This window comes from Phytophthora parasitica (genome assembly GCF_000247585.1).
Source record: "Phytophthora parasitica INRA-310 unplaced genomic scaffold supercont2.35, whole genome shotgun sequence".
NCBI lineage: Eukaryota > Oomycota > Peronosporomycetes > Peronosporales > Peronosporaceae > Phytophthora > Phytophthora nicotianae.
The window spans coordinates 347,609-358,430 of NW_008649021.1; the positions used below are offsets into that span (position 1 = coordinate 347,609).

At 43.4% G+C, this 10,822-nt stretch overlaps 3 protein-coding genes across 3 annotated transcripts; all 3 read left to right on the forward strand.

The window, feature by feature from the left end:
* Nucleotides 1–172: 172 nt before the first annotated feature.
* Nucleotides 173–1,957, forward strand: PPTG_12683 (serine/threonine protein kinase; the record flags this gene model as incomplete). Its single annotated transcript, XM_008909851.1, has 1 exon — nucleotides 173–1,957. The coding sequence occupies one exon, from the start codon at nucleotides 173–175 to the stop codon at nucleotides 1,955–1,957; it is 1,785 nt and encodes a 594-aa protein (XP_008908099.1).
* Nucleotides 1,958–8,308: 6,351 nt separating this feature from the next.
* Nucleotides 8,309–8,937, forward strand: PPTG_23319 (hypothetical protein; the record flags this gene model as incomplete). Its single annotated transcript, XM_008909852.1, has 2 exons — nucleotides 8,309–8,422; nucleotides 8,896–8,937. The coding sequence occupies 2 exons, from the start codon at nucleotides 8,309–8,311 to the stop codon at nucleotides 8,935–8,937; spliced, it is 156 nt and encodes a 51-aa protein (XP_008908100.1).
* A 1,292-nt stretch (nucleotides 8,938–10,229) lies between these two features.
* Nucleotides 10,230–10,760, forward strand: PPTG_12686 (hypothetical protein; the record flags this gene model as incomplete). The annotated part of the gene is made up of 1 exon (XM_008909853.1): nucleotides 10,230–10,760. One exon carries the CDS (start codon nucleotides 10,230–10,232, stop codon nucleotides 10,758–10,760), a length of 531 nt encoding a protein of 176 aa, XP_008908101.1.
* Between the last annotated feature and the right edge of the window lie 62 nt (nucleotides 10,761–10,822).

The following is a 10,822-nucleotide window of genomic DNA, read 5'->3' on the forward strand; positions in this document are numbered from 1 at the left end:
CGCACATAGCGCCATTGGGATTGTGTGCAAAAGCAGGTCATGCTAGCGCCAGCTGCCATTCTACGTGGCCTCTCACCATTGGTTGGAAGTCTGTGTGACACGCCTTCATTTCCGCTTAAATACGAACGGAAATTCTCCTTCCTCATTCCAGAATCCGCCGCCTCGAGGAAAGATGGTGAAGCTCTTCTGCGCGATTGTTGGTGTGGCGGGAAGTGCGTTCTCCGTGAGAGTGGACGACGAGAGCGACTCGGTGGATGACTTGAAGAAGGCGATCAAGGCGGAGAACTCAGCGACGATCACATGCGACGCCAAGGACCTGCAGCTCTTCCTGGCGAAGGCGGAGGACAACGCGTGGCTGTCGAGCCTCACTGAAGATGTGAAGGAGCTAAAGAAGGGAAAGAAGACTGCTCTCGTCGAAGCGCTAACGCATGAAGACAAGGAGCTGCAGGGAGAGTCGGGCCTCAAGAAAGTGTTGGCGGGCATGCTGCCGCCATCCACCTATGAAATTCACGTGCTGGTGGTCGTTCCGGATGGCTCGACGGCACCTGAGAAGAAAAGGAAGAGGAAAAGAATGGAAGACGAAGACGCACCAGACGCCTGGATAAAGGCTATCAAGGATGAGCAGGTTACAGAGCTACCGTTGACTTGTGAAGATTTGAGAGAGCACCTGCAACGCCCGCTTCACGTCAAGGTTCCCGTCAATGACAGATTATTCCTGATTGTGTCCACGAAGAACACAACAGGGGAGTTATCTAGCATTTTGGACAAAGTGTTTGAGCCCGATCCGCGTAAAACACTTTCAGATATTACTGCGGGCATATTGGGGAGTGTAATCGATCCCCTCGGGTCTGGCTCCGAGTTCGCTACTGAAGACACGTATCATCACTTGTGGGATTCCCTTATTGCGATGCTGCTGAGACGTGTGTCGAACGGGAAGTTTCGTCGCAACACGAATGCGTCTACATCTACTGGCCTCTATCGCCCAGATTTGTGCTTTTACTACAAGAACAGCAATGTGTGCGTGGTGCGTGGGGAAGAAAAAGCAAGTGGCGAGTTGCAAGTGCCGGTTAGAGAATTGCATGAGAAGCTAACATGGAGATATGACGCTGCGCCATACGTTTTCGGCTACGCTGCTGTGGGACTGCAGGTGTGCTTGGTAGCTATTCGGAAAGACGAAATGACGGAACGTGGTGCGAAAGTGGAAATCATCGAAACGTACGACTTGGGTGATCTCAATGGCCGGCTGTCGTTCTTTCTCGCATTGCTCAATCTTTCGACTCTTTTCCGACCCGTTGTGGATCTTATCGAGCCGCTGGATATACTCGAGTACGGCACTATCGAAAGAGACAGTGGTGTGCAGATTACGTTCGCTGAAGATTGTGTGGTGAAGACGTATCCCCAGAACATGCCAAGTGACGACATAATCCGCAATCTGAAGGAATTGCATCGGCGAATGAAGAAACATTCAGTCCCGAACGTTGTGGAGCTAAAGAATACAAACATGAAAAAGAAGTACGTGAAGCTGGCACCGGTTGGTCGACTCTCCCCGCCTGAAAATGTCCACCAGCTCCTGATGGCCTTGCGCGATATTCTCAAAGCACTGGTGGCAATGCACGCAATTAATCTGATGCATCGAGACTTGCGATGGGAAAATGTGCTGAGGTACCGAGACGAAGGCGACAAATGGTTTCTTATTGACTTTGACGAGGGAACATCATCGCCGGCTGCTAAAGTAGGTCATTTGAAAGCGGAATCGCATGCTCCCGAGATATTATCTTCGACCCACACAGTCATGGTTGACATTTGGAGCGTGGGCTTCCTTTTGAAGACATCACCTATTCAAGATCTCTCACCGGAACTGGAAAGTTTAAAGGCACAGTGTTTGCAGAAAAGTCCGTCAAACAGACCTTCGGCTGAATCTCTTCTCAAGGTTGTCGAATCGCTAATAGAAAGTTGATTCCCTTTGCGACTTGTTTAAGCCGCACAGAATGTATGTATCTTTTTCATGCAAGCTAATTTTCAGAGCGAATGCGGTGCAGCCTCTGCAACGTGCACCGTCCGGTGGCAATAATTGTTATTTCTGATAAATATAAAGTTACTAATATAGGAAGATGGCATACTCACCTGAACAATACCAAGCTAACAAGGAGCGCATTAATGCAGCGCAGAAGCGCTACTACCAGCGCACACGCGAAGCACGATTGTCCTATCAAAAGAGCTATGACGATAAGAATAGAGAGCAGATTCGTGCTCGAAAGCGTAAGCCCAAAATCGAACTTAATGAGGATGGAAACGAACTTAGCGCTGAAACCGAACTTAGCTAATTAATTAATTTTTTTGAGATGAAAAAAGTCGCCAGTGATATAAAGTCGATCCTGATACAAGATCTCAATATTATAAAGTCATCCAATCGAGAATAATATAGTTGGAGATATATAAGGACAATGTTGCCGTACGAGCTTGAAGGATTAAGAAGATTAAATATTCGTGCTATTAGATGGGATACCACCTACCGCGTTAAGGTTCGTGGTAGAACTGGTAAGATGGTCTATGTCAGCAACCTTTCGCGCCTTAGCAACCTAAAGCTTGTGGCGAAGCAATACGATGTCAGTCTTAATGATTTGAAGAAGAACCTGTCTTCAGACTATAAGACTGACCCTCATTATCGTTTTTACAAGGGCAACCACATGGAGTCTCACCTATATGAGGGGATCCAGCGTGGTGAGTTCTACGATAAGCTTGAGAACGTTCTAGAGAGCCAGAAAAGTGCCTACAAGGTGAATATTGCTCTCGGATATGATCTCATCAGCAAAACCGATGATTATGATACTAGATACTATCACCCGAATTTAAGCAATACCTCTGTATTCGACAAACCTGTTGCCATCAACAGCAGGAGCGACATTCGTAAGGTTATTTCTGAGATTCGATCTATGGAGATGGCTGACAAGCTTAACTACCCCAGCTCTGGGTATCAACTCAAGGCTATCACTGGGTTCAAGATTTTTCTATATCATCGCGAGCACGCCTTGGGAGATAGTGAAGTAGTTATCCCGAAGATTATTCGAGATAATAAAAGTGTTATCAACTTCCCTAAGACGAACAATAAATGTGTCTTTCACTGTATCGCTTTCCACAAGCATAATGATCCCAAAAAGGATCCACGGAAGATTCAGTCGTTGGTGAAGCAGGCTTTCCAACAATACTGTGCATTCAAGGGTATTACCTACACCCTCGGTCTGTATCGAAGCTTCAAGCCCATTGATATTCTACAGTTTGACGAGCTTGAGGAGTGCTTCAAACTAAGTATCAATGTCTATACTATGGATATTGACTCTGGAAAGGTTGACTGCATTCGTCGATCCGACATGGACTATGATTCGATCAACATTCTTTCGCACGAGAATCATGCTCTCTACATTAAGAACCTGGACGTGCTTCAGCGTAAATATCAGTGTGCGAAGTGTGATATGGTCTTTGTTAGTTCTGAGAAGCTTAAGAACCATACCAAAAATAAGTGTGAGCTTGTCAATGTCGAATCATTCCCAGCTATTCCAACGGTTTATCGCCCTGCTCAGAATACCATTGGCTCCCTACTCACGAAGTATTCTACCAAGGGTACTAATCAGTACATTGATCACTTCATCGTATATGACTTTGAGGCTATTCTCAAGCCTACGAGTACTAAGCATGGGGAAAATACTGTCTTCACAAACGAGCACATTCCGGTGTCGGTATCAATAGCCGATAGCTTGACGGAAGAAGTGCGTTGCTTTGTGAATGCTAATCCCAAGGCTTTGTTAAAGGATATGTTCGACTACATCAGCGATATTGGAGAGAAAATCCAAAGATACAACGTCTCCAAGTACGAGTCCTTGCTCCGTAAGATCATCAATGCTCATGGTTTGACTGGTATGGAAATTCCAGGTGTTAAACTTGGTAAGAAGTATAGTACCAATGATGTAGATGATTGGATTACGACCGGCGATTTTGCCAGCTTCTTCGAATTCCACAGCAAGCTTGCCTTCGGAAAGCAGCGTTCCGACTATGGTAGGATCAAACAAACGATCGATCAGGTACCAGTACTTGGATTCAATTCTGGTCGATATGATATCAACCTAATCAAGAGCGATTTGTTCGCTGTTATTGGGACAGACAATATCAAATCAGTTATCAAGAACCCCTCCTACATGTGTATCGCAACGCCGGACATGAAAATGCTCGACATTAGCAACTACGTTCCAGCTGGAACAAGCTATGATAAGTACCTAACAACTTATTTAGGTGGATGTACGTGTGATGATAAAATTCGATGTGTATGTGGTCTTGCCAAGGGAATTTTCCCATACGAGTATATAACCAGCTTCGAAGTTCTTAACGAGACATCACTACCACCACGTAAAGCATTTGATTCAAAGCATAAAAACACAACTGCATCCGTTGAAGACTACAAGCGGGTACAGTTTGTGTGGGAGCACTATGGGATGAAGTCGATTAAGGATCTTCTGGTTTGGTACAATAATCTAGATGTCGTTCCATTCATTAAGGCTATTAAGGCTCAACGTGAGCTATTCAAGCGCTTTGACCTCGATATGTTCACCGATGGTGTATCCTTACCAGGACTTTCGGAGAAGGTCATGTATCAAACATGCTTCAAAAACCTCCGGTATCCTAGTAAGAAGCCTGGTAGAGCATTCAACTTCCCAGTTAAACGTTTAGCCGGGTACAAGATCCAGGATGCTAGCGCTAACCGCGAGTTCAATATGAGTCTCAAACACGTAGACAAGCTGCTACATCAGCAAAAAATATCTTTGTGGGCTATGCTACCAGCACTTAACTATCGAGACGGCCTCGGCCGATCGTATTAATAACAAGTTGGGTAATATCGATGGCAACATCTTGATCAGTTGTGTCGAGTGCAACGTTGCTCGTAAGGATATGTCGTTGAAGGGGTTTCGATACAAGAAGCTCCTTGAGTTCAACTCAGACAGGCTAGTTTATAGCATTGATAAGGAGGAGAAAGACATCTACGCTAAGATGAAAGCTAATATCGCTGGCGGTCCATCAATTATCTTTAATCGATATGCCAAGCGCAACGAGACGAAGATTCGAGGTGGAAAGATTTGTAAGAAGATCATTGGTTATGACGCCAACGCACTATACCTATGGGCGCTTGGTAATGAGATGCCATGCGGTCGATTGACTACGATCGACGCATATCCGGGTATTATTGAAGATATCGAGGCCGATAAGATCTTCGGTTTCCTTGAGTGTGATATTCGTACACCAGACCGCTTGAGAGAGCATTTCAGTGAGATGACCCCAATCTTCAAAAATGCCTTGATTGATTGCACCGACGAGAAGGTTATTGGGTCTCATATGTTCAGCTACAATGACGCACGCAAGCAAAGTCGATCCAAACCAGCTCGCAAGCTAATTGGAAGCTATTTCGGAGAGAAGATACTCATATACACGCCATTACTGAAGTGGTATCTCTCCCATGGGATGGAAATCACCAAGACGTACAGCTTCATCAAGGCCAGCTCTCACAAAGCATTTGCGCCATTCATGGAAGCAGTATCCAATGCTCGACGGGAGGGTGATGCTGATAAGTCTAAGGCTATGATTGCCGAGATGATGAAATTGGTAGGAAACAGTGCTTTTGGGCGTAGTGGCATGGATATGAGTAAGCATAAAGAAGTCAAATACGAATCAGATGATAAGGCAGTAAAGTCAAAGATTGAGCACTTCACATTCCACGGATTAGAGGAGCTCAACGGTTCCTGTGAGATTACTTTAAAGAAACGTCGTCTCAAGAACAAGAACCCCATTCATCTCAGTATTGCTATCTATCAGCTAGCCAAGCTCCGAATGCTACAATTCTACTACGACTGCATTGACTTCTACTTCGATCGATCCGATTTCCAATACCAGGAAATGGATACTGACTCAGCATATATGGCTTTTAGTTGTGAGAAACCTTTTCAGAACTGTATTAAGCCTGAGTTGCGAGAGCACTTCCAAAAGCATAAATACGAGTGGTTCCCACGCGACTACAACGATGAGGTAGCGAAGTTCGATCGACGTACACCAGGATTATTCAAGGATGAATGGACAGGTAATGCGATGGTCTCTCTCTCATCCAAGAACTACATCTGCTATCTACCTGACGAGTCGTACAAGGTCAAGGTTTCCGCAAAGGGCGTTCAGCAAGGTCGTGGTCGCAATGAGGATGTGCTAAACCCAAAAGGTTTCGAAACTGTTGTCCGAGACCGTATCACGCTACAAGGTACCAACAAGGGGTTTCGACTTTGCAAGGAGGCAAAGTCAATTATTACGTATAGTCAGACGAAGACGGCCTTGTCATATTATTACGATAAGCGCCGAGTCCTCGAAGATGGCATCACGACTGCTCCATTGGAGATATAATTCATATGCTTCTGGGAGGAAAGCATATTTTTTATGACATCTCATATAGGAGTAGCTCAAACATGGATGATCTATTACACAAGTTGTACTATGATCCCAAAACGGGTTATATTGGAGCTCAAGCGCTATATCAAAAGGCAAAAGATTTAAACCATAAAATTACGTTAAAAATAGTCAAGGACTGGTACCAGGGCCAAGCTGAGATACAACGATTTCAAGAGCAGAAAAAACGGTTCGATGGGTTCAGAATTGCTTCTCATAACCCCAACTCGTGGCAAATAGATCTAGCGTTTTGGGAGAGGAAACCAATTTTGACAGCAGTCAACATCAACTCTCGGGTTGGCTACGCAAAGCTTCTATCAAACAAGACCGCGCAAGTAGTATTAGCATCTATTAAAGCTTTTGTACGGATACATAAAGTTAACATAATCACAAGCGATAATGGAAGCGAATTTATGAATGCACAGCTTCAAGCCTTCTTTAAAAGCAAGAAGATCGACCACTTCAACAACGAGCCTGGAGATCACGGAACTATGGGAAAAATTGAACGATTTAATAGGACCATCAAGCAGAGGCTAACGAAGATATCACCAAAACGTATATCCCAGAAGCTGATAAGCGATGTCATTGAAAACTACAATTCTACGTTCAATCGGTCCATCGGTATGACCCCAAACGAAGCCATAGGAAAGGTAATGGAATCAGAACTTACGCATAACCAGGAAGAAGCTGACAAGGTCGAGAACGAGTTTGAGGTTGGCTCACACGTTATGTATCGTCTAAAAAAGCAGACGTTTGATAAAGAAGCTGCTAGATGGAGTAAAGCCATCTATACTGTAGTTGGTATTGATGGATATCGAGTAGAAATCAAATCCAAAAATGGACACACGCTTTACAAAGCTCCAAATGATCTCAAAGTGGTTCAGTCTGAAGCGACGGACGCAACTATAAATCGAGGGGATATTATCGAGGCGGAGAGGATATTGGATGCAAAAAAATTGCGGAACGGGAAGTATAAATACCTAATCAAATGGGTCGGAAATGAGCCGGACTCCTGGGAGCCACAAGATAATCTCAGACTAATTAATAAGAACAAGATGAGTACTTTGGAAAAAAAATTATTTCACGACGGTAGGAGCCAGGAATTAAGCCTCAATATCAAGTGATTTAAGATCATTAGGTAGCTTTACCGCTAGAGGCTTCACTTCCTCTTTTAACACAAAGTGGTATGGTTCATTTTTTTTTAGCAGAGTTCCTTACTACTTTAGGTGGGGTAGCGTACTCGCTGTTATCAATAACATAATCGCACTCAGGTTCATCAATATATTCAACGTCATCGAGACAGATGTCCATAAGACAATCTGTCGAATCGCAATAAGTTTGCTCCATACTTTCGCTATACTAATATAGAGCAAACTTTGTTTGCGATTCGACGACATAAGTCGCCTTGACAAAAGTCCTGATGACGCGGATGAAACCCCGTCCGGACGGACTCTACCTTGCCATGACTTGCCGCGCAACGACCAAATCTGATGAGCAATGCTCGCGAGAGGCTCTACCCTCCGGATATTGCTTCCAACATGAAAAAGATTACAAGATCCAGATGTTCAAAAAAGAGCTCAAGAAGATGCATCAACGTGTTCGTACTTTCAGTGAGAAGCTTAACGCTTATCATCGAATGATAGTAGATATCAATCGCTGTGATTATATCAAATATCGATTGGAGCAATTGGAACAGCACAGACCGTATCGATTCATCTGCAACGATCCTCGTTTCAAAGAGGAGCTCGAAGATATTTTTGATCTACCATTCGATGAGTGCCAACAATCGTATATCTCCTTGCTCGATAGGAGAAATGCAATAGTCCATAAATATACAATGAAGAAATGGGCTGACGAAAGAGAGGCAGGCCTTTCGGACTGGTCTGCCGACCAGGGGATCTCGATCTCCGGTCAAAGACCCTTCGATCATCGATCGAAACTTAGTTCGAAGGTTTGTCGACCTCGAACGTCGTTCAAACCTGAGGCTATCCAATATCAGTCAAAATTTCGTAAATAATTATCAGAATTGATATATAGTACGTGAAAAGATGTTTCCTAATTTTTCTTCGTTAGCTCAACGCGAGCAAAAACGCCTCGATCTACTCGAGCGCGTTAAGCGTCGTGTCAGGCAAGAGCAGCAGAAGCGACAAATGTATGCAGATGCTCAATGGGCATCAGATGTTATCAATACCATCTCAGTCTCTAAACAATCCACTCAGGATTCGTCTATTCAGACTGATGATGGTCTTTTAAAAAAGCCTCCAATAGTAGTTGATACCATGCTAGGTTCACAAGACGAAACTCAACACGCCGAGCGATCAACTCAAACAGCATTGGAGAAAATTGTGGAAGAACCTATGGCTAATGAGAGCCCGTCAACTAACTCCCAAGAATTCCCTGAAGAAAAAACTGAGGAAACGATAGATCCGCTATTGGCTGCGGAAAATGAATCTCATGAGCTCCTGATTGGGTTATATCAACGTAATCCACCACTATCAAGATTTAAGTTTCTCCCTCGCGATATGAATGCGCGACCACTGAACAAATATTACATCGGAAAAGATGGTGATATCTTTAGATTTTCATCTAATCGCAAAGTTAAGTCGATTCCATCCAAACTTAGTTGGATTGTGTCTGAAAGCTATGTAAGGGATATGATTCGAAACAATGAAGATGTTCGAACTGCTATACTCATTTACCACAAGGACCAAGAAGAAGAAACGAGAAAAAAGGCTGCTATTAAACAATCCACTAAGAGTGCTGATACTGGAGAAGATCAAAACCTAAGTCGAGAACGTCTCTATTGGTTCTTGTCATTCTATGAGGATCTACTTAGAAAACATCATATTCCAATTGAGCCTATTTTTAAACATGGTGGTAATAAATCAGACAATTATTATCTAAAAAAAGACGATCGCGTAGGTGAGTTCAAGGTGATTAATTATCGTTCGAAACGTGAAGCTATTAGTTTGAAAAATGATGTTGATTATGTTGCTACGCTAAGCTCGATATTGCAGAAAGTTAAAGCTGAACATCTTGATGTTGGAACAACGGAGATGGATAAAATCATTCATGCGAACCATCGTAAGATCTTTAGAGAGTCCGAGCTATTAGATACCGAGCTACTAAGGCAGACGAAGCCTGGTGATAAACAGGTGGGTAGCGATCGTCCGTATGGAAGGTTAAGTATACCAGATCAAGAGGCAAGGTCAATTCTCGAAGACTACGTTAAGCAAGCATATTATGATCATTCTGTTATTGACCTCAGAGTAATGTTATATATCAGGGGGCAAACCGCTTATACTCACTTTCTCGATTGGTACAAAGCAAAAGGTGATAACCATCAGTTTGGTATTAGGACCATAAATCAGCATGATGCTAATAACGAAAGGCGTAGTACGCACCCTCTTGCAAGTGGGAAATATAAAAAAGACTTAATGTCTAAGATTGATTGGACAAGCTCGTTAGACATCCTGTATGATGCTATGTTCATGTTGCATGAGCAAGGTGATCTCCTTGATGAAGTCAAGCCACAGCTACGTCCACAAAATCTTATAGAAGAAAAGCGTATTAACAACACTATTAAATTATTCTATAGCATAATGAATGCTCATGGGGTTAAGGACTTTAAATTTCCTACAGTAAAACACTCTGATGATGAAATTGATGAATTCAGAAGCAAGCGGGAGGCTATGTCTAAACCGAATAGCCGTACGATGAAAATTAAAAAAATAAAGAAGATAAGCGGACGTGGGCTTATGGGGGCTGGCATGACACCTCTCGAAGGAGCTACTAGACGCAAAGGTCAGACATACAACCTGAACGATATTCAGAACTTAGCTACTCCATCGGCATATATCTACCGCAAGCTTGGTTCTAAGTTCATTCGACTTCCAGATCTGGATAAGAAGACACTAACCATCTGCCAGCCGAATCGACGAAAATGTGGTCCGATGCGAGAGATCAGCGACTCTCTACAAAGCATGATCAAGGATCTTGTATTCAATAACGAATTGAGTCAAGATAAGTACGATAAGCTATCGATAGACGATAAGAAGCTATTTAAGGAGATCCTCTCAATCACACATCTACAATATAACTTCTCGGAGCAGCTAGAGGATCCGCTCGAATCTCTTCGCATGGAGTATGATAAGCTTAAGGGAGAGGTAATGTTAGGCAACGATAATCCCTCGATCTTGAAACAGCTGAAGGTAGTTTGCGTAGATATGTACTCGAATAAGCTAATTTCCGCTTCTGAGTTCAAAAGCATTATAACTCGTCTATTATAAGTATGTTAGTTCTCGATCCACGCATCATCTCCAAGACCTCGGGTCTCTACCAGTTCCAAGCT